Source organism: Aulonocara sp. 'chitande type north' Nkhata Bay, linkage group LG1 (assembly GCF_057382095.1).
Source record: "Aulonocara sp. 'chitande type north' Nkhata Bay isolate Kocher_YH1m ecotype deep benthic linkage group LG1, A_spYH_male_GT1.1, whole genome shotgun sequence".
Taxonomy (NCBI): domain Eukaryota; kingdom Metazoa; phylum Chordata; class Actinopteri; order Cichliformes; family Cichlidae; genus Aulonocara; species Aulonocara sp. 'chitande type north' Nkhata Bay.
The window spans coordinates 16,919,571-16,943,160 of NC_141344.1; the positions used below are offsets into that span (position 1 = coordinate 16,919,571).

Here is a 23,590-nt window from a genome sequence, read left to right on the forward strand (position 1 = left end):
AGCTGACATCTGTAGAAACTCACAGGAGGTAAAAACGGGAGTGTATGCGTCAAAAGCAGAAAAACATCGACGGTAGAAAAGTGTCTCCCGAATTAAAACCTGGAGCTTGTTCCACACATTCTTAAATAAGAAACACGAGTGAGCACAATTCTGAAAAATGTCAAATGATTATGGTTGCTAAATTACCTCAACCGGAAAGACGTGTTAATGTTCAAATGATAAAATGTTCAAATTGGTAAAAAATCGTGTTCAGTGGGCTTTGGTGTTGACGACCTGCTGTGTTTTCTGGGTCTGGCCTGCCATCCTGTGGACATCAAGAGGTACAACAGCCATTATCCGCACAATTAGGTATTCACGCATTAATTACGGTAACCATTAAGAAAGACAATGTACGTGTTAATAGGCTAGTGTCACGTGATTATTGTCGTTTTTAATATCAACCCAACATGTAAGAGCGCAAAGAAGACCAACCATCATTTTTTTTAAGCAGCTCCACATAGAAATCTGATTCTTAACGAGTTACCGCCAGAAGAGGTCGTCCTGCCCTCTCGCTTCCATTCTCACTACAATTAACAGAGAGGTTAATTCGCCCAGTTTGGCCAGGAAGGTGGCACACTTCAAAATCATCCAGCCACAAGCAATCAGCGGTAGGCTGGCCTTTCTTTCATGACTGAATGTTGCCTGTGCGCAAGTAAATGCCTGCCATCCACCTGGACCAGATCTGGATGTGGCACTTCACCGCCAACAGCTAAATGTCAAACCTTTGGCAAAGTGCGCGCGCCGCCCTGCGCCACACAGTGATGATGGGTGGACCGAGCGGAGAGGGGCGATAGGGCACATTTCTTAATTTCCCTTCAGCGCCGCTTCCCCCACCATCCAGACCTGGACACGCGACGAGACCGCGGGACGGCCCTGTTTCCCGTTCACACAGCGATCCAATGTATTATTCACGAGCGAAACTTCAGCAACTTGTCCACTGGATATGGCTCCCGGTTTGAGGAGTGGGCGGACAGGTCACCTCAGAGTGGCGGGAACCGGCGGGGCAGACCCCGATGGGTGCTCGCCGCAGCGGACGGATGCAGGAGGAGAGGGGAGGTGTTTGAGGACCAGGTTGCGAGTCGGAGCAGCGGGGATGCTTGCAAACTGTCTGCTGTCTGTAGCAGTGCTTTTACTTCTTGTCCGGTGCTCTTTGGCCGCAGAGGGTAAGCACGCGCCGTCGCGCTATCTGCTCCAACATGCCGTGGCAGAGTGTGATTTTTATGCGTTCACATTTTTCACATCTAGGCTGTGACATCTGCTGTGGAAGAATGAGAACATGCTGAGTGGAAAATGGATCTTTTGTTTAACACGGGCAGCGTTTTGTAATCCGCTGCTGGGTGCGTGATTCACGGGCTGTGTGGATGCAGCTATGGTCTGCTCAACAGCTTTCTAAATCATTTTTAGGAAAAGAAAACTTCTATCCTTTAGCCATGAATCCAAATCTCTACAGTGTGATACACTGTTGGGCTTCTGCAATGAATGAGATTAGGGAGTATTTTCTCCCCTGGACAAGGTCTCTTATAAACGGCACTGCCACGAGATGATATTTTAGGGATGCTGTTGATTCTGGTCTACTCGGGGTTTGCTCATATGTGATGTAACGCTCACCTGAGCCTGAAGCCTTTGTCTCACTGATCAGATTGCACTGCACAGAGCACAGAGCTCTGTTTCTCCTCAGGGTGAGCAATCTCATCCTCAACATTGTCTCCCAATTCAACTTCACTTCCCCATTGTTCCTTTGATGGCATTTTATTTGTGTTGCATTTCAATGACAGAGGCTATTAAGCCCCATTATTACAGCCAGTAATGAGCTGTAAGGAGTTATTCTGGGAATGCAGTGCAGTGCGGTCACAGGACAGTGTTTCAGAGCATCTGGGTCAGCACTAATGACACACATACTGCTGCCCACTGTAGGTCTGTTTGTCTCCTCTGGCATGTGAGGCAGCTGGGGTAAGGTTGGCCGACTTAGCTGCCCTTCAGCCATCACCGTTTGCCGGGAAAAGTGGTTGAAACAAAAGAACAAGACAGTCAGTCTCTTCATGTGCACTGCCTCGACTGCACAGGTGTCCTTGAAATCTTGTGTGTCCACGAGTGAAAACAGAACAAACACAAGGTGTTCTTTGCAGGAACTAAACAGAGTGGCTCCATCAGCCCATTCCAGTCTGCATACTGTGATGTAGTGGTGGCTGTAGTCTCACCTCTGCTGATGCACTGCTACAGTAGCAGAGTCTCCTCCTCCTCCCTCCCACCACCTCCTCCTTTTCACAGTCAGCACATCCATTCTTAAACACATGAACACAGCAGCAGCACCTGAGTTGTACAGATAGAAGTGCATTTTTTACAGTATTTAAGTGATGTTTTTGCATTTATCTGTGTGCTGTCTTTTAGGTAGCATCAGTGCAACCTGCACCCTTTCCTCCAAAAAATAATTCCACCTTTTCTTACATTTGATTCAGCTGATGAGAGTATGTAGCCTACACCACATGAGGTTTAATTGACAGATTTTTGCATTTAAGTGTCCAACAAAGGACATAAAACATTCCTTTTATGAGCTATAGCAAAAAAAAAAGAAAAGAAATAAAATACAAATAAAAAAAATAATACTATTACATAATGGATATAAAGTACAAAATTATTACACAGAAACTTGAACACTGCAGTCTTCTATAAATTAATTCATGCAACATTGACTGGGGTCCATTACGTTTTCTCCAATTATCATTGAGATGTAATGGGAAACGATGGGAATACTGATGCCATTTTTCTTTTTCTTTATCCTCTATGTATCAAGAAAAACCTAGTAGCAAACTAAACTGTGTGGAGGTTGCCAACACTAACAGAGGCTCGTCAGACATTTATAAAATCAGACCTCGATGTCTAATAAATTCTCTTTTTAGCTTAAACTTTTGTAGGGCATCATTAAATGTGTAGGTACTAATAGAAAGCATTCTATAGCGTTGAAATCTTAAAGGAGCACAATGGGGTGAAGGTGACGTGAAAGAAGTTTGGAACCTTCAGCACGCCTGAAATTGGATATCTGGTGGTTAGTTACACAGGGGTTCACACAAGGGTGTGGGGTTCCCCTGCTCTCATGCTCCCTATGCCTATGCTGGGGAGGTTCTGGTGGACTTTCTGGTTAAATAAAGGAGGGGGGGAAACAAAGCTTCAGAAGCCTTCTACAGAGACCAGAGGACGACTGTCTCAGCAGCACTCCAAAAATCAGGCTTTTACGGTAGAATGGATAAACTGAAGCCACTCTTGAGTAAACATCACCGATGGCCTGCCTAGAGTTTGGGTAGAAGAAAAAATAATTTTCTGGTCTTATCAGGAAAACAAAAAAAGCCATTAAACTGCAAAGACTTAGAGGTGGCAATTCACAGATGCTTTTCATCCTATCTGACAAACCTTGATAGGAGTAGGTTATGCCTGGGAGATCTGGGTAAACTGGCTAAATCCAGGTATTTAAAGCCTGCAAAAACTTATCCATAACGCTCTGCCAAAGTGGCTTTTACAAAGCCCAGAATTAAGGATTTATGCATGTTTGTTAATAAAACATTTCAATTTTCTGTCAGCACACTTTCACCTTATCATTATAGATAAATGCTTGACCTCTGTTATAGAAATTGTCCTCATTATACTGTGCAAGAAACAGCACTGAGCAGCTCATTTGTTTTATTTATTTATTTTTGCTTTGGATTGCATTTCCCTAAACTAATATACAATATATATTCTGGTTTAGTGCTATATTTGTGTATGCCTTTCTAAGGATTACTAAATAAAAAACACACTTAGTTTTCTGAACTCACTGCTGAACCAGAACAACATGTGATTTCTATGGTAACACCAATTTTTGACTAACAATGACATTTCCCCTTCAGAGCCCTCACCAGTCAGAGTCAATGTGAGATGCTGCGTCAGTGTGTGTGTCTCGAGTAATTTTCCAAGCAAAGACTAAGCTTTTGCCTCATGTTAGATTGTTGTTGAATAAATTCACAGAATCTCGTGCTGGCTTTATTGCTTTCTTATCAACAGCTGCTGAAATTATGCCCAGGGACATGCAGAAGAGCGAGCTAAGCAAAGGCTTCTGTATTCCTTCCACGATCAACTGACTTCTTCTGACGTAAGCTCTGTTTACTCCCGCCCGTTCGCTTATGAGTGCTGACAGCTTGGTTTTGACGCGGGGTTAACCTCATAGACCTCTGAGTATGAGAAGCCATCCCTGAGCTGTTGCCAGTCATCACTTTGTGCTTAGGAATTCATTGAAAGCAGGCATGAAAGTAAGATTGAAAGCTATTTCCTATTTGCAAAACATTCTGGGGGGTTTTTACTCATAAAATGAATGGTAATGTGAATTGAGTGGCTTGTGACACTATCTGTGTGCCTGCGTTTTTTAAGTCTTTCTAGCTGTGCAGTTTTCTTTTGTGTGTGTGTTTTCTGTTTTCTTGCATCTAGATGAGTCTTTTCAGAGCTGTCAGGATGGTCAGTGTGAAACTAACTTCTACAGATTTTTTTTTTTTTTCTTTTAAACACCACTCACGGTTGGTTTGGTACACTGTCTACATGAGCTGTGGGTTTTGAAGAGTACAGGGAGGGCCATTTATATGGATACGTTACGTTGAAACCAAGCACACCATTGTTTTTCTTGTGACATTACCAATAAGTTTGATGTGTCACATGGCCCTCTTCCTATTGAAAAAAACAAAAGTTGTATCCAAGATGGCCGACTTCTAAATGGCCACTATGGTCACCACCCATCTTGAGGAGTTTGCCCTTTCACATATACTAATGTGCCACAAACAGGACTTTAATATCACCAACCATTCCCATTTCATTGTGTATCCATATAAATGGCCCTCCCTGTATATTCAGTTAGGGTTCTAGGCCTATTAACTTCTCGTTAATGATCATGATTGACTACAACTGGTAGTTTCTCTTTGTCAGCATAAAAAGGATTTGATTGATAGCACTCTGAACAATGGGAAAGGCCAAGGAACTCAGTGAAGATCTAAGAAGGTCTCTTGGAGCCATTTCTACTACAGGTTACTAGATCATTAGTTTAAATGACTAATGATCACTTTGTCAACACTTTGCCAAGGACTGGAAGAAGATCCAAACTGTCACCCTCAAATAAGAGCAAGTATGTTAGGATGTTCACGAACAATCAATGAACCACCAAGGCTCAAGCCTGCCATAAACTAAAAACTGCTGAAACACTGGTGTCACTGTCCACAGTGAAGGAAGTTTTAGATAATCAAGGACTAAGAGGATGGCGACCAAGAAAGAAACCACTGATCCAAAAACCCAAATAGTTGCTTCTGTTCATCTGGACATTGTGTTTTCACTGGGAGAAACGTTTCGTCACCCATCCAAGTGACTTCTTCAGTCTCAGCTGACTGCAGGCTTCCCCAACCTTATAAGCAGGACGTTTGCGTAACGACTGAAACTAACACCACTGACTAACAATGGGCCATGAAGTCAGTTTCATGATCATTAATAAGCAAATTGTCATGACCATTGATCAATGAGTACTATTCACATGTACTGAATAGAAGTATACGTTTGGAGGAGTAAAGGTGAGGCTTTGCAAAATAAGAATTCTACCAGCTTTTAAGCACTGTGGTGATAGCATCATGCTTGGGTGCAGTTTTGCCACCAGTCGCATTGCTACATTGCACAAAATGGAAATGGATGAGGGCTACCTCAAAATTCTTAAACTTCACCTCAAATCGACAGCTAGACGGTTAAAGCTTGGAAACAATTTGGATGTTCCATCAGCTCAATAATCCCAAACACACATGAAAATGAAGTTTGTAATGGATAAATCAGAGTAACATCAAGCTTCTGGAGTGGATTTTCTAAAGCCACAACCTCAACCCTATTGAAAATTTGCTGGATCTGTGCCAGTAAACCAACCTGTTTAAATGAACTTTACCAATTCTACCAAGAAGAATGATGAAATATCCAGCCAGAATTATGCCAAGTTTGTCGATGGCTAACAAAAGCATTTGGTTGAGTTGCAACGTGCAAAGGGCCATGTGACCAATTATTAGTGGGGTTCTATATATTTGATCCTGTATATATAATTTTGAGAGAAAATCCAAAATAAATTCAAACTTTTGCACCCAATTCTTGTTTTTAGTATTTGGTCATGAAAGATTAGCTATTTTAGGGGGATATCTGTGTGTGCAGGTGACTATTACTGTGCATAATTATTAGGCAACTTAACAAAAAACAAATATATACCCATTTCAATTATTTATTTTTACCAGTGAAACCAATATAACATCTCCACATTCACAAACAAAACAAAAACAAATCAGCGACCAATATAGCCACCTTTCTTTGCAAGGACACTCAAAAGCCTGCCATCCATGGATTCTGTCAGTGTTTTGATCTGTTCACCATCAACATTGCGTGCAGCAGCAACCACAGCCTCCCAGACACTGTTCAGAGAGGTGTACTGTTTTCCCTCCTTGTAAATCTCACATTTGATGATGGACCACAGGTTCTCAATGGGGTTCAGATCAGGTGAACAAGGTGGCCATGTCATTAGTTTTTCTTCTTTTATACCCTTTCTTGCCAGCCACGCTGTGGAGTACTTGGACGCGTGTGATGGAGCATTGTCCTGCATGAAAATCATGTTTTTCTTGAAGGATGCAGACTTCTTCCTGTACCACTGCTTGAAGAAGGTGTCTTCCAGAAACTGGCAGTAGGACTGGGAGTTGAGCTTGACTCCATCCTCAACCCGAAAAGGCCCCACAAGCTCATCTTTGATGATACCAGCCCAAACCAGTACTCCACCTCCACCTTGCTGGCGTCTGAGTCGGACTGGAGCTCTCTGCCCTTTACCAATCCAGCCACGGGCCCATCCATCTGCCCCATCAAGACTCACTCTCATTTCATCAGTCCATAAAACCTTAGAAAAATCAGTCTTGAGATATTTCTTGGCCCAGTCTTGACGTTTCAGCTTGTGTGTCTTGTTCAGTGGTGGTCGTCTTTCAGCCTTTCTTACCTTGGCCATGTCTCTGAGTATTGCACACCCTGTTGACTATTTTGAATGAAACGCTTGATTGTTCGATGATCACGCTTCAGAAGCTTTGCAATTTTGAGACTGCTGCATCCCTCTGCAAGATATCTCACTATTTTTGACTTTTCTGAGCCTGTCAAGTCCTTCTTTTGACCCATTTTGCCAAAGGAAAGGACGTTGCCTAATAATTATGCACACCTGATATAGGGTGTTGATGTCATTAGACCACACCCCTTCTCATTACAGAGATGCACATCATCTAATATGCTTAATTGGTAGTAGGCTTTCGAGCCTATACAGCTTGGAGTAAGACAACATGCATGAAGAGGATGATGTGGACAAAATACTCATTTGCCTAATAATTCTGCACTCCCTGTATTTGCATTCTGTTGTGCCGCAAATGTTTGTCTTTGTGACCAGTTATTAAACTAAAAACTCAATTTATTAAAGCAAAAATGCTGTAAAATACACACACAAGAAAAAACAACTTTGTTTCGTTCTCCATCTGCCGTTTTTTGCAGGCTATGCAGATGTTTTACTGGGAGACAGTTGGACTTTAAAATTATAGGAATGAAAGAAATGAAAATGCTGAACGGATATTGTGAAGTAATTAAAATCTATTAATGCTGCCAATCACTCTGAGAACAAAGAACATTTATTGTTATTTATCTCTGCTATAATTCACTCTCTTTCAGACTGTTTCCATCTAATGTTAAAGGGGCATGCCTTTTTCCCCCTCCTCCACTGCCATGCAGGCAGCATTTCTACAACACATAGATGTATTCTAGGAAGGGCAAACTAGCTTCTAATTAATATCATAGACCATCTGCCTCACATTGCCCCACGTATAGTTCTGTAAAATCAGGACGTATTGTTTGTGTAGAGAGCTTTCTGCATGTTTCTCTCCAGTATCTATCTGTACCTATGTGCTTTCATTTTTTTCCCTCCTGTGTCCTTCTCTATTTTGGCTCTTTGGTTTAGCTTGATGGCCGATGAAGGCTTGGCTCTGCTGCTGCTTAAGAAAGAACAGCGTGCCGTCTGATTTATTGGGACACGCTGTATAATACACCACACTGCTCTGCACAAGGCCACTGTTGAGCACACACTGCATAACACTGGACTGCCTTACAAGATGGCCTGATCCTTGAGGAAATGTCAGGAAAGATCAACTTACGTGACGCAATTGTATGGATAGAATCTGTCTGTTTGAATTTAGTGGTTATCATATTAGTGGAACTGAAGTTCAAGTGAATTAAATTCAGCAGTTTATGTTAGTGTTTACAGGTACTGCATTCTCACATAGCTGCTACAGTTATCATGCAGTGGCTGAAGGTGGGCCCAGCTACACAGGTTGTCACCAGCCTTCATGTAATAATATAACTGATGAGGATGATGTGTTATTTATCTAAGCCTAGCAAATCAAGAGCATCTGGTAGAATGTGGAAAAGTGACCTAATGAGCTGAAGTACATTCATTCAAATGGATAGGGCTTTATTAGCTATTTTAGGTTAGCATTTCTTGGGTTTGTCGCATGCTTGAATTTTAAAGACGTAAAGGATTTAAGACCTTTTGGCTCAAACAAACTAAGATGTGAACAGACCAAGATTTTGATATATGGGTGCATAAATAGTCAATATAGTTATAGATGGAGTGATTTAAATCTTGTTTACTGTTTATCAGATGTTTACTGATAAATTGTCAGTCACATCTAGCTTTTGTTAGATATTGTAAATGGATGGGTTAAAACGCCAAAAACGCTTCCTACTTTCAGATTTGTTGAGAAAACTACATTATTGTTCACGGAATGATGACCTTAGCCATCACGTCGTGATCAATTTAAAGTCTTAGTTGGTAATTTCAGCAGTTTTTTAATACCATATAATATTCATGCAGGGTAGGATATGGCTACCTTTCCAAAAAAGAAGTCACTCCCATGTCAGTGTGCAGTGTCCTCAGTTTCTGAGACAGGTCAAACCCTCAGATGTTGACGAGCAAAATTTCTTAACTTATTGCATAAACCGGGCATGGTTCCTACTCAGCCCTCTCACAGTGTTATGAAAAACGTGCCACGCACACAAGTTGCAAAAATCAGGAGGCACAAAGCTAGCCTTAACAACACTAAAGTGCGGCGTGTGCCTGTAGCTGTGTCTTTCATTGGTGTCATCGTTGCCAGAGACAACAATGGCTAGCATGAAGTAGGCAAAATACCATAATTGCAGTTTTTGGCCACTAGGGCAAAGAAGAACTCCACAAGTCTCCACCACACAGTGCTGATGCTACCATGTCCAACAGTCTGCATACTTACGCTAATCAAAATTGGAACTTAAAATGAAGTCACTGAAACTGACGCTAAAGAGTTTTTGTGTTTAGCACACCAGTAAGTTATTGGTTATTAATAAAAAACTATGTATGATAAAGATAAAGTGTAATTTTGATGTAACAAAGAGAGGTTTGCATAGTTTAGTGCTTGTTGTTGTTGTTTTGAGTTGATAATTTTAAAAAAATGTGTGCCAACAACAGTTATTACCAATTACGAATGAATAGTTCATTGTTGGTCTGTGACCCTGTTTTAGTCCGAGAATTCTCACGTTCCGACCTGTCAAAGCGCTTTCACATTGCCGTGTAAGTCTGCGTATGCTATTCTTTTGTGCGCTTTAATTGGATTATATAGAAATTGGGGCTAGGCTTGGATAGTTAATTGTCTGTCAGTTTCCAAGAGAACTGGATCATCATAACATGAGTAGAACTGCAAACAAATTCTGATTTTACAATGTAAAAAATTTTCCCATTTAAATAAGGGTTTCTTTTAATCTTATTTTTTAATCTTACAGTTTCCAACCATATAGTGATATGCACATCCTCTTATTATTCATAAAAATAGTATTACTTTATCAGTATTAGTTATCAGTTCAATCTAGAGTGCAGACTGTCCCCAGGCTGAGGCTGATTTAGGTCGTTTTTGACTCACAGTGCCATTGACAGTATACCATGAATTTTTAGATTCAATTATCATTTACTCTGTTTTTCTTTCTAGCTTCAGTAAAGCAGGCTGAAAGTGGAGGCAGCATACTTTATGTGAAGATGACAGAATCAGTGAAGCTTCAAGAGTAAGCTCAGTTCGTGGAGAGCATTAAAGGAGAAATTTTACATTTTATAAGTCTAGCTTTTTAATCAGTAATCCAGTTGTCTTGTGACCTTAAAAATGTGCTCTGACAGGATACAGAGGTGGTTTTAGTGTTCACACTTGTCTCATTTGCAGATGATTTGAAACATTTGCACAAACTGAACTATAGCCATTAAGTGCTGAAATATAAGTGGTCTGAACTACATCGTCGTGTAAAGTATAAAACATGCCTTGCATTTTAAACACGTGATGAAATTACTCACTTGCACGCACATTCATAAATATTTACTGTAAAATTTGTTAGATTTATCTCCAAACCTTCATGCTTTTAACCATGTCACCCACAAAGTCTAAAAATGAAACACGTTGTTTCCCATAGGCTCATTCATTACTGGAATAATCTGAGTGTGTAACTGCACTGTCTGAAATAGAAAAGACCTTTACACACGCTTCTGTTCATCTGTGGGAAAGTTATTCAAGTTCCAGACTTTGTTTCTCTTCAGTTTTCATAGATAGCCTTCTCAGGCTTCAGATACTAGTTCACTTGTGTTTCTGTGGTTTTTGTTATGTACATCTTAGCACTTTGTGACACCCAAAAATGAAAACTTATGATACATTTTAACATTATGAAGTCATTGTATTAGTTGCTGATATTGTGTTTTCTTAATATCAGCTGTATCCCATCTTTTCTTTGTCTAATTTTAGGTAGAACTATAGCAAAACAAAAGCCCCCATATATTGCACAGGAGAACTTGAACTCAGTAATTAAATAACATTAGTAAATGTCTCAGTTTTTCATCCACTGGCCAAAGAAGCAAACCGAATTACCCATTTTACCGCATGGTGCAGTTTGTATGAAATACAGTTAAAAGTGCGACTGTGCTTCTACCTCAGTGTTTCTTTATTTCCTGTGAAACTGCAGCATGTTGTAGGATTAACAAAGGCAACATGTCTCTCCAGGATTAGATTATAATACACACGGTACATCTCAGTAATGTTATTGTCAGCAAACTGGCCACTCCTTAACAGTTGATGTTGATAGACAATTTGTGGATAATAAACACTGTAGTAGAGACGGGGGAGTGTGTGACATCACATTAAAAGAATCACAGAATATCCAATTCAAGAAGAAAGTCTGTAAGCAAAGAAGACAAATAAGTGGAGCTTGGCGTTGATATAAAGAGACAGAAACTCTTTGGATTGAGATTCAAACTGATGGAAGAGGGCTGCATTGTTCTGTAACTGAGAAGACCTTTAAAATTTAAATCATGTATCAAAAATCAGGGCAAAATTGCCTCATTTGTCTTTTCATTTTTATAAAACGAATCAAGACTGATTATAAAGTGGTGCAGCAAATAGTGGGAATAAATAGGAAAAGATAATATGACAGAGCGATAAGAAAAAAATTACCCCACAGTCCAATTTTTACATGCTAACACTTTGAATCCTATGACATTAAATGCACATCAGAGTTATCTCCCCATTTTGATACAGATGTGTCCTATTTCTCATTCTCAAAAAAAGGGTTCTGTAAAAGCATCCGTCCGCTTAATAGTATCTGTCTGCCTAACATTAGAGTCTCAAAAATATCTTCAGCATTACAGTTCATGTCGCTGAGTGCATGTACTGTGTAATGTTGGTTAAAAAGATGAAGATTATTAGGATTTCTTCTTAAATTATAAAATGTCTGCCAAAATGTCTAAATTAGAAAACATTACAATAGCAGATGGTTCAATTTGACCTTTCACAGTTCCAATAACATCATCTGTCTACATACGGTCCACTAGAATAATCTCAATCTCATCTCAATCTTCCCTAATTAGGGAAAACCTTTGAATAATATAGTTAATCTATGGCCTAGATTCATTGAACAGTTCTACTCAGGTAAAGTATTGATGGTTATACACACACACACACACACACACACACACACACACACACACACACACACACACACACACACATATACAGATAGATAGATATATACACATATATGTTGTAAGCACAATTGAGCTAATGAGCTGACAGCTTTTTTTGTTCATAATGCCAAAGCAGCCACTGCTAAACTGCTGCTCTTATTGCACACAAATAAAACCCTATTAGGATTTACACAGGCAGACAATGAGCCAGCTTTATATGTATGATTTATGCATGATTTACATTTTATATACTACTGCTCTCCCCTCACACCCAAAAGGAAAAAAAATATAAATAAACATAAAAAACTATGAAACTATCTTAAAAATAAAATATGAACAATATTATTATTATCCATTCTAAGGAGCTTGGAAAGAAAGCGTCTGGACTAAAGCATAAAGGTCACTCTTTTGAGGATACTAATGTTCTCATTTTGGACAGAGAAGATAGATTGTTTGAAAGAGGAGTTAAAGAAGCCATCTATGTCCACTGTGAACGACCATCTTTGAACGAGATCTCTTCCCAGGCGCCTCTCGCAACCTGCGTCAGGTAATCTCAATGGGTCACATGAAATGGTGAGGCAAGGTCTCACAATGGTTTACCTGAAACCTCTGCTAATAATGACCCACGCTTTTTTTTCCACACTTTGGCACGTGTTGTGAAACACATGATCATTAGTGGGTCAACAACCTTCTTAAGGGAAAACTCCCACTAGGGTTTAAATACCTGGGACTCTCCACCGTTTGTTTTTTAAAACTGAAGAAGTTTCTCGAATGAGAGCTGAAAATTCTACAGGAAACTTAAAGAGGTCTAGTCACTTTGTTTCCAAGCTTCTTAGATTAACATGACTGAGTACCTACACAGGCATTATCCATTCTGTTTCCCCTTTTCAATCTCTGTCAGTTCCTCATTCAAACAAACCTTCTCTGTCTTGCCTAAATTTTTAATTTACTGACAGTTCATAAGACAGCCTGTAAAAAGAGTTTGTCCATAAATTCTATATGCAGTATCTTTTAGATATGAGCATGTCTTATAAGTGCTCTCTTTTCACATAATTATTCCCGTAATTAACTAGCTTAATTAGATGTTTGTGTTTTTGCTGAGCTGAAACAGTCTTACGTAATTACTTCTTAATCATTTGATTACATGTAAGTTTCTTACTTTAAAAAAAAAAGATTTTTTTTAATCTTCAGTATGCAATTACAGCTGCCTTGCAACATGCAACACCTGAGTAAAATAGCATGCAGTAGACCTAACAGCATATCCTTTTCATAACCAGTAATGATATAAATAAAACCATTTCCAGAGTGGACCCTGAAAACAAAAGAAGGATATTGTTTAATAATGTGTATGTTTAAGAAGTGGGGGTTGCTCCAGTGATAAGAGTTTATGCAGCCAGCAGGATTTTCACCATTATGATCCTATTATAAATATCTGCAGCATTAGCATGCTCACTGGCTTGTCAGTATTTGTATTTCAGAGGGATCTTAGGTAGCCACCATTGCAGAAGCAGCTGCAGTGTGACAACCAGTGGCCTTGCGGTGAATTCAGGCTGTAATGGAGGTTTTTGCTTGAGAGCACATCCATCATTCTGCCTGTTGAAGTCAGTGGTGATCCCTTTGTTTGCTTCGACTGTGTGGCATGTCAAGGTTGAGCATCTACTCGCTGTGATGTGAAGATGAACAGTGTCAGTGTTGTAGCGCAAACATGCACTGGTTGACCCGGTATTCAGCTATGGTAAACTGCATGATAGACCAATGTCTTTTTTATTATCACTTGCATTCTCTAGTTCATGCTTCAACAAATCATTTTGTGTTTTCTTTCCTTATTAAAAGGCAGCATATGGACATATGATACTGCTACATTGAGGTGAATTGCCCTGCAGTGCATAACCAAGCCTTTCCCATTTTGCTGCTCACAGACATTGACAAAGCACAGTTAGTAGTTATATTATTTCTGACAGGGCTACTTTAGTCAAAATAGGGCTATTATTTCATCTGCATATTGTTGTTCTGGGACCTTCCAGCACTTACAACAGAAGAGCAGCAGCAACACAGGACCTCAGCATAGATCAGAGCACTAATCAGAAATAGTATGAATATTGTAACGAGGAGCTGGGATGAAAGTCAGGTTGCAAAGCGGCTTGTAGAGGCAAAAGCATCTGTACAAGCATCTTAAATAGCATCCTCCATATGAGGCTTTTCAATAGAATGTGTAGAAGGCTATGAGATGAACTGTCATAAATTGTGCAAAAAAAGAAAGAAAATTACTGAAAATTTCCCAGAGTTCAAATAGTTAGTTAAACAGTTTGCTTATAAAACATGAGTTTATATTTACATACATGCTTTGATTTTAGACTGTTTTTATGTGGTTGCCATGCAAAATGATGGCAAATAATATATAATTTAACATAATTCAAGTATTTACGGTATAATACGTTATTAAATTAAAATCCTATCATCACCTTTATAAGGTGTTTTAAGCACATAAAGGCTACAAATGCCTCGTTGTAACCCATTCAAAAGTGATTGCTAAGCATCATGATGACATCACAATTTCTGATATAAATAAGAAACTTCGGAGGCATAGATGTGCCTGTGATTTTGGCCACACAAACCCTGATCATGCAGCAGGGATTTGTGGGCAAACAGAGATTTCATGTACTCTAGTGTGAATAAAAAATTCTTCAAAAGTTCAGTGTAAAAATGAGATCTTAATCTAGATTCAACATCTCTTGCATATTCAGATCACATGAAGAAATGCTTTTTATACACTTGTCTGTGAAGGTTCTCAGTCATCCAGGTCATTGTAGTCTAAGGAGCTTGGAAAGAAGCTCCTTACACTTTTATACACGTATTTGCATTTCCTACTCATGTGCATTTGTCTCTGTAACAAGATGACTGGCTTACATGTTCCTCAGTTCAGCTTTGGTTGCCTCTGTGGTAGCAGAAGCAAGATGACCGCCATGTTTGCTATTAACAAATTCTTCTTTAGATTTTTATTAAGTATTTTTGAGTGCCTTCCCTCTGGAAATACACATTGTCCATTAATAACAGTTGGAAACTTGAATTTCCAAATCCCATAGAATCCCATAGAATCCCATAGAATCCCTTCCCAAAACAGAATCAACATGAGCCAGTGACTTTGGGGACTGTTGCTGCAGTGACCCCAGATTATAGAGCATTGTGATTGCATTACATAGATTTGACATTCTTGTGCTTGACTCCAGTGTGGATTTAGAGGGAATCCCAAAGGCTTAACAGGCTTATCCTACCTTGTTATCCCTCATTGTCCTCTTCCCTCTATCATCCTCATGCTACGGCTAACCTCTGCAGCCCTGTGGTCAAGAAATGGTATCAGAGTCCACACATCTGCTCTTATAGGTCTTATAGATCACTGATTTGGAAATCAAAAGGATTCATAAGACAGTTCTAGTGTTGTTGCTTTGGGGATATATTATCAGTTCTAGTGTTCTCTACCTTTAAATTGTAGTTTTCCTCAGTAAATCCAAACCTGACCCAATTATATGAAACAGCATGAAAATTTTGGTCTTTGGTTGAGTGGCTTCACCATCCCATGTGTATGATCAAGGTCAAGTCTGTGCAGTGTCTTTGTTATGTCACTTAAGAGCCTTGTAAATATTCAGCTTTTGCTTTTGTGTTTATGTTAATATGCTTGAGAGCCAAGTTGGTTTGACATGGAAAGCATGAATTATGGCTGCGACAGAATCAGAGTCACCATTACTGCAATTAATTACGTTGATGTTAAAACTTCAGAGACAAGACGGCTTGTCTGACAATTTACCGTGAATGAAGTTGTTTAGGTTAATGAGTATTTATACTATAAACAAATGAGACCTTTTAGAGGTTAATTGTGTTCTTTGGGGATTAGATTTATGCATTAGTAAACTGAAAAACCAGAGAGAAAGGATTTTTGCCTTTAGCACACATGGAGGAAATGCTTAGAGGAGGTTGACGTTTATACATATACTATTACTTTTTTCTTTTTAAATATCTGCTCATCCTTTTTCATGCTTTGCAAAACACAATTACTTGCAAAGACATGCCAAGGGAGGACAGCAGGTTTCAGCATTTAGCAAGATTTGAGAAAAATGAACAGAGTTCACTGAAAAAATGTAATGAATTTTTCTAAATTGTTACTCCAGGTAATTAAATCATAGAGGCAGAACTGATTTTACTGTAATCTAGACATGTTCAGAAAGGCAGGCCTTTTTGCTACTGGAACAATGAGATATTGTTGTGCTGGGGTTTAGTGCAGGGTATATAAGATACAGCAGGTAAATTCACTGCTCTATCACTTTGCAGGACAAGCTTTGACTTCCTCTGAAGTCTCTCTGAGGACCCAATTAAATAGTGAGTGCAGGAACTTGTGATCTCCTCTACAGCAAAACCAGAATAGAGTAGTAGAGGGTGACACGGGTGACCAAGCTGAACTTTACCTGCTGTGATGTTATGGTCTTTTAAATAGCAGACTTCAGGCCACAGCTATACTTAGAGAGGCCATCCTGCAAGCAGATGTTGATTCTGATATATTTTGTAGACCTTTGTGGGGCCTTTTTTATTGTTAGCAAGGATGTGGTGAATTGTACATTTATTTAAATATAGTTTTGAATGGGGATCATAAAATCTATTGGATGATGTCAACCTTGTAGATGGCTATTGGTCTGCTGTCAAATAGGATTACATTTGGTTGCTGTTGTTTATCTGTTGTGTGCAATCAAATTAAAAAGAAAATATAATAAAGCTACAAGGCTTCAAAAATAATTTTTCATTAAGATCTCTTTGTTTCCCCACTCAAAAAGGGGGGGGGGGGGATGATAACAACAAAGCAATCAAACAAGAAAATCTTGATTAAATCAATTCATTTACTTATGTTTAAACAGAAGATAAAACTCGGATTAGTTGCCCACATGTTAAACTGTCTATATGAAGAACCAAAATGAATATGAACACAATAAACACAATAATGAACAGATTGTGCAAGTATATAGTATAAAGGGAAAGCTGACTAGTGACTTCACTCCAGTTTAGCAAAGGAGGCCCATAATTTTCTATTTCTATGCCTTTCTTAAGCTTTTAATCTTACACTGTGGGCCATCTAAGGTTGTTTAGAATGGATGGCTGGATGAATGGATGCTTTTAAATTAAGTGGTACAATTGCATACCTTAGAAGGAACCTTCATCTTCACTCATATGCAGTCAGCTACCGCGTCACTATCTGATGACAGCCTGTAATGGCTCCTGGCCCGTCATAGCCCCCAGCATGCAGCTCAACTCCTACACTTGTACCCTCGCCTGCTCTGAAATGTATGTTCCCAGGAGATGAACACTTTGGTTTGATACAATTCCTTCTTCTTAAAAAACAAAACAAATGTTTTTGGTTTCTGATAAATCAGTGAAGTCACATTTTTGGAAATAAGACAAGCACACCAACACAGCTTAGTTACTTTTTACTTTTGGGAAAGTCAACTCAAGGTCATGATGACTATAGTTTTTGCAGCCTATACATACTCAAAAATTTGTCATAATATAAAAAACCAAACAAAACATAATGCAATGTGAAAGTAGCAACAAAAACAAGAAAGAAAATCAAACTAACTAAAATGCAGTCATTCACTACGCACTAGCAGTGGTACAGATGACTGATGTGACTTTATGCCTACTTTTAAAGATCAGATTGTCTGCCTTTTGTTCTCGCAAAACATAAATGATTTAAAAAGACTATTTCCAAAAACACTTTTTTCCAAAAAATAAAATTCAACCTATAATTTCCTTTTTTTCTAAAAGGATTTTTTCTTATTTGCATGTAGAGCTTGGTAGAGTTTGGGTTGAAAGGAGCTTTCTGTTGGCTTGTCTTTTTTTTTTCAGATAACATGAAAGCACAGTTGAAGGTGTAGAAGTGCTGGTGTGTACATTCAATGCTCAATCATTTTAATAGACCACCACCCAATGTAAGGTATTGGCAATGTGAGAGAAAGAGAAAATAAGAGGATAAGTGGCAGATGTGCAGCTGACAAAATACAACAACTATGTGATGCTATCGTATCAATATTGACTAAAATCTCTGAGGAATGTTTCAAGCACTTTTTGGAATCTATGTCACAAAGAATTAAAGAATTTTTGGAGGCAACAGGCATCTAACCATAACCATCTAACCTTGTCTTAGATAGGTGTAATTAATGAATTAAAGTGTTTGTACACTGTAATCTGTACAATAATCAGTTCTAAAAGGAAGATGAACAAGATTTGGAGACTGTGAGGAGGACAAACTCCCTTTTTAACAGGAAGAGACCTCATGCAGAAGCAGGGCAGCCACCTGCAACAGCTGGTGGCTGCCCTGCTTCTGCGTGAGGACATCAGACCATGGGACATCACACAGTGAAATACAGCAATCTAGCCTAGAAGTATCAAATATCTTGAGTAGTTTTTTGCGACAGGATGCTCCTAAATTTTACAGTAGACGAAAATTATTAAATAAATATTTAATTTAATTAATAAATATTTAGGTCAAACATTTCTCAAAAAGTCCTTTGCACTAGTAATGAAGGCATAGGTAAATCTATCAAGAGTAATGTGCTGCGCTTTTTCACGTATTTGCTGAAGCAGCACCTTGATTTCCGAATTTACATAATGAGCCATAGAAATCAGTTAATTTTGGATTCAGTTACTCTGTTTTTTTGCCAGAGGGTCTGAGCAAGCAGATATATGACCTCTCATGTGAGAGTGGAGAGAATGTGTCCCCTGTCACCTTCCAAAAGCTTGCTAAAAGCCATGAATTATTGCACTCTGGTGTGTTGTACTAAGCCTAAAAGGCTTAGTACAACACATAGACAAACATAGAGACACTCAATAGGAACATTATCCCAATACGCCATATAGCGATGCAGATACTGGGAGGAATTAATTAGTGTTGGGCTAATTAAAGACTACAATGTAACAGCACTGTTTTAGTCTCTTATGATACCCCAAAGTGATTGTGACGGCTTCTCAAATTGTTTTTTCTTTTACATTTTCCAAACCGATCCTGTGTACCTTTTCGTATCTTCAAAAATCAGGACAACTCATAACAATCAGATTTTTCTAATCTTACAGCATCTAATGTCAAACCTAAATGGGGTGGGTTAAACTCAGACGCGGGGACAAGGACAGCCTTTGTAAGCAGTAATATGAGCAGACAGACTGCAACAACATAAGCCATGACTACAGTGTTCTGAGCTACATCAGGACAGAAGTCAGTGTGTTGACATGTCAGGCTGAAAAAGCTGAAGAGCCTCAGCGTCAGTAGAAAGGCTGACTTTCATCTGGAGGGACAGAGAGAGGAAGTGAAGAGAAGGAGAAGAGAGGAAATAGAAAAAAAAAATAGGTGGCTAGAGAGAGCTCAGCTTCTCCTGAGTCAGGGCATTGTCAGGAGATAGTTTTTCTCCTCTGAGGACTTCATCAGTGGAAAAAAGGGACAGTGATTGGGCCAGTGGATTTTTTCTAAACAAATAAGATTTATGCAAAAACATTAATCAAAAAAGTGCAAAAAGCACTATAGGTGGATGGATGCACTAAGTGAACATTACTATTGCACTTAAAAATAGATTCCTTTCAACTGGTGGTGTCAGTCAGGTGGTGACTTCTTTGGTTGCTAAACAAAGTAGTAGAATACATTTTAAAAATAATTAATGGTCTCAATTATGGAGTTTAAATCATACCTAACACTTGACTGTAACTTATTTAGTAAACTGTGGTCACATTTAGTGTTAAATGGATGGCTACCTGCCTGGTGAATGACAAATAGCTACCAAATGATCATGCAGTGTCAGTCACACATATGATGCCTAGTTTCTACAAACCGAGATGCTCAAATTGAGACTTCACAGCAAGATTCTGCGGCCCAGTTGGTGACAGTGGCTATATCTGTTTTTTTTATGTGTGGTATGTGGCAAAAAGGCTACAAAATCAGCATGTACAAAACTGGGTGGCTGTAGCTCAGGAAGTAGGGCAGGTCACCTGCTAATGGCAAGGTTGGTGGTTTGAGCCCTGACTGCTCCAGTCTTTGGGCAAGATATTGAACGACTAGTCGCTCTTTGATGGGTTCATCAGGGCATGAATGTTGTAAATTTATAGAAGCTTGTTTCTGCCACTAAAAACCTTTTTTTAACCATCGGTAGTTTAAAATCTGGTTATCTAAAAATGTCAACTTAATTCAGTTTTCAAGGGTTTTTTTGTTGTTGTTGACTTTGGGTTATTTTTTCAGCATTTTGAATTAGTAAGTGTCAAACCCTAACCCTAATTAAGTTAGTAAGTCAAAATTTTGAGATATCGAACTCAAAATTTTGAGACAATAACCTGAAATTTCAACATAATAATCCAAAACTTAGACTTACGCATGTCAAACATTTTTCTCAGCACTGGAAATGAGCTCCTATGCAAATGCGTGTCTAATTAATATATAATATGACAACAATTTTTTGCATTAATGAGTATCCAAGTATCAATTTTTTCTGACCAACCTTTCTCATGCAAAAAAGAACCCACTGCATTTTCACAATTTTAGTATAAAAAAGTATTGTTTTACCCTAGTAAATAGAAGAATATGTTTGTTATTGTTTAAATAAGGTACATAATTTAAATCAAAATTCACAACACAAACCAACTCTTGGTACTTGGGTCTATCCTGAACTATTTTTAAATGACCAAACCAACAAAGAGTAAAAAAGAACCAAAAGCAAACGATAAAGACTTTGTTCGAGTTCATGACTGAGTGAACGAACATCTCTTTTAGTACACTGTACGCATCTCTGCGTGGCTGCAGAGTTAAGTGTCCACTGGGTTCTGTTCCAGACAGATGAGGCATGTATCATCCTGCTGCGCTGTTTGCACCCCATGAAAAAAAAAAAGACAGAGCTGGGTGTGTGACATTCTCCCTCGCATCCACACTGCCACCACAGCAGTGCTTGGCATCACTGCCAAATGCTCCTTCTACTCGTCTTCCAGCCCTGCACAAGCATGATACCTCCACAGAGAGAAAAACAGCGACAGTATGTGAAATAGATCCATTTTTTATAATTTAAAAAGAACAACAGCTCAGAGCAGTTCTATATGCTGTTTCCTGTCATAGACAGCCAAAAATGTAAGAGGCACTTCCTCGGCAGGAGTTGGCCAGGCTTCTCAAATTGGTTTCTATGCTCCCAGGCCTCCATCCAGTTCACTATTGAATTACACTCACTTGTTTACCATTTTCTACACATAAGAGAACAAAAACAGCTTAAAGCAAAAGGGGAAGCAATGTATAATATGAGTGCAACACCAGGAGCCCAGCAGTGTCATGTCTATGTCCTGGTAGCTCAAAGATAGTGTTGGCTGAAGAGAGGAAAAGAATTCAGTCTGGATTTGATGTCTGTGGTTTGAACGTGTGGCTTGTCAAAGGTTTAAGAGCTAAGTCAGGTATGTTTAGCTGTCTTTTGACTAATAGTTAAACATTTTATTTATCACACATGTCTGTAGTTTTGACTTCTTGCAGAAGGCTCTAATGCTGTTACTAAACCATGATTAGTTCATGTTTTTAGAAACTGACTCTATACTGCCTAATAATTCCCTTGCACAAATCATATACTGTGTATTTCAACAAATTCCAGCTCTTTGTTTAAACTACATGATACTGAGCTAAATAAGTAAACCCAACACAGTGTTTTTATGGCTGCACCATTCACATGGTATCATCGCAGGTGTGTGGCGTATATTCTTATACACATTTCCAAAACCTGTACTTGGTGTCTTTCAGACTGACATCCAAAATAAGAAGTTGTTGCAAAATGTAATTAATGATTGATGTCTTTTACACGTTCACATTCCATCTTTTTTTTAATCTTAACTGGATCATTTTTAGTCTTTCAATTGCAACAATGTTAAAATCATAACCTGTTTTGTCGATACAGTGTCATTTTACTTAAGTAACCTAAACAATCAAACACCCGCTTTGCATTTATAACCCATTTGAATTGTTCTAGTTTTGGTCAAGATGCAAATCTTCATTTTTTACACTGATTGATTGATATTTTCTGTTTTTTGAGACAGATGGTGTGAACAGTCTGTAGACTTAAAGGCAGTTACAGTTTTTCTTCCAAATGACCTAAAATGTCATCATTTTCTTCTTCTCCCACTGCTATATACATTTTCATAGCCCACCCTTTTTATTATACTTTCACATTTCCTCTCAGCTTTTATCTGCAAGTATTGTCCTCTGTGGTCCATTGTTAAAAATCCTTCCATATGCTCAGCTCCATCGGAGCAGGTGGCAAACCACAGGTGGAACTTATACCTTCACTTGGACTGGCATCCATCCCATGAAACAAAAGAAGTTGGCTTGCTAACTGTGGGATTGAGGATGGGGGGTAGAGGATAGGATGGAAGAATGGAAGGTAGTATCTCTGACCTTTTAGTAGCCTTAAGGAAGGACAGATATCCTTTATTTTGTTAAACTCCTTTGTGAATAGATGAGAGCAATTACCTTATTTCCACTCTTTTGTATCACTGGATTTCAAGAATGGATTAAAAATTGCTGTATAGCAGTTTCACTAATCACATTTTACCATGTTACAGATTTATTGGAGAAAAGGAATTAAGTGGGATCACAAATACAGGATGAGGGGGCTGTGTTTAAGGAACTAATACTGGCAGATAATAAAATTCTGTGATTTACTTCTCTGAAAACAAATTATAAAAAGCATTATGCCAGTTCTCTGGGATATTGGTGACATTTAAGGCTACATTCACAGTTATAAACCTGGAACTTTTGCTAAATGCACGGGTATTAAATTCTATTACAGTTCTCATTTATTCTGTAATTCTACTGATAGAAAAAAAGTGTTTTCAGTCCCAGCTGTGTTAGTACACACCGCCTTAGGCTAATCGTTATGTGTTGTACAAAAAAAAAGAAATAGACTCAAAGGCCTCACAGAATGTGCTGGACACTTATCTTATATTTTATTCTATCCTCAAGTATGTATTTATTAAAAGAAATGAAATTGAAAAATAGATCTGGCAAAATAACATTGACGCTATTTGAGTATCTTTTTTGCTTTTCTGAGTACTCGGGTATGTCAAAACAGTCCCCAGAACTCCGTCTTCTGTCCATGTCTCTCAGACACTAAGGGGTTTGCTAGTTAGATTAACTTTAGCAAGGCAAGCATGTTGAGGGGGTGGAAGATGTGACAGGAATGCTAAGCTTCATAAATGGATAAAATAATCCCTGTATGGATGTGTTGACGATGTGCCGTGAATAAAAGAAGTGGTAGGGACAGGAACGGATGAGAAACAGCTCAGCTTCAGCACATTAATGACCTCCAGCATCTTGATGATAGCTAATATTCTCCAGCTGCCTCTCTCTTTCTTTTACTGAGATGTAATTTCTGCAAAGGCACAAAACACAGTAACAATAAGTCCAAAGTGGTTTTTTAGGCGTGCCATAATCTTTGC

General features: G+C 38.8%; 1 protein-coding gene across 4 annotated transcripts in view; it reads left to right on the top strand.

Annotated features, from left to right (window-relative positions):
• Window positions 1-477: 477 nt before the first annotated feature.
• kiaa1549lb (KIAA1549-like b) overlaps window positions 478-23,590 on the top strand; it is a 62,804-nt gene continuing 39,691 nt past the window's right edge. For 2 of the 4 annotated variants that reach the window (XM_086285958.1, XM_086285953.1), the window contains exon 1: window positions 487-1,202. In XM_086285958.1, coding sequence (XP_086142084.1) covers window positions 983-1,202 — 220 coding nt within the window. In that variant the 5' untranslated portion in view covers window positions 487-982. Of the gene's footprint in view, window positions 1,203-23,590 lie in introns of all 4 variants that reach the window. The other 2 variants (XM_086285936.1, XM_086285946.1) reach the window with 2 other exon arrangements.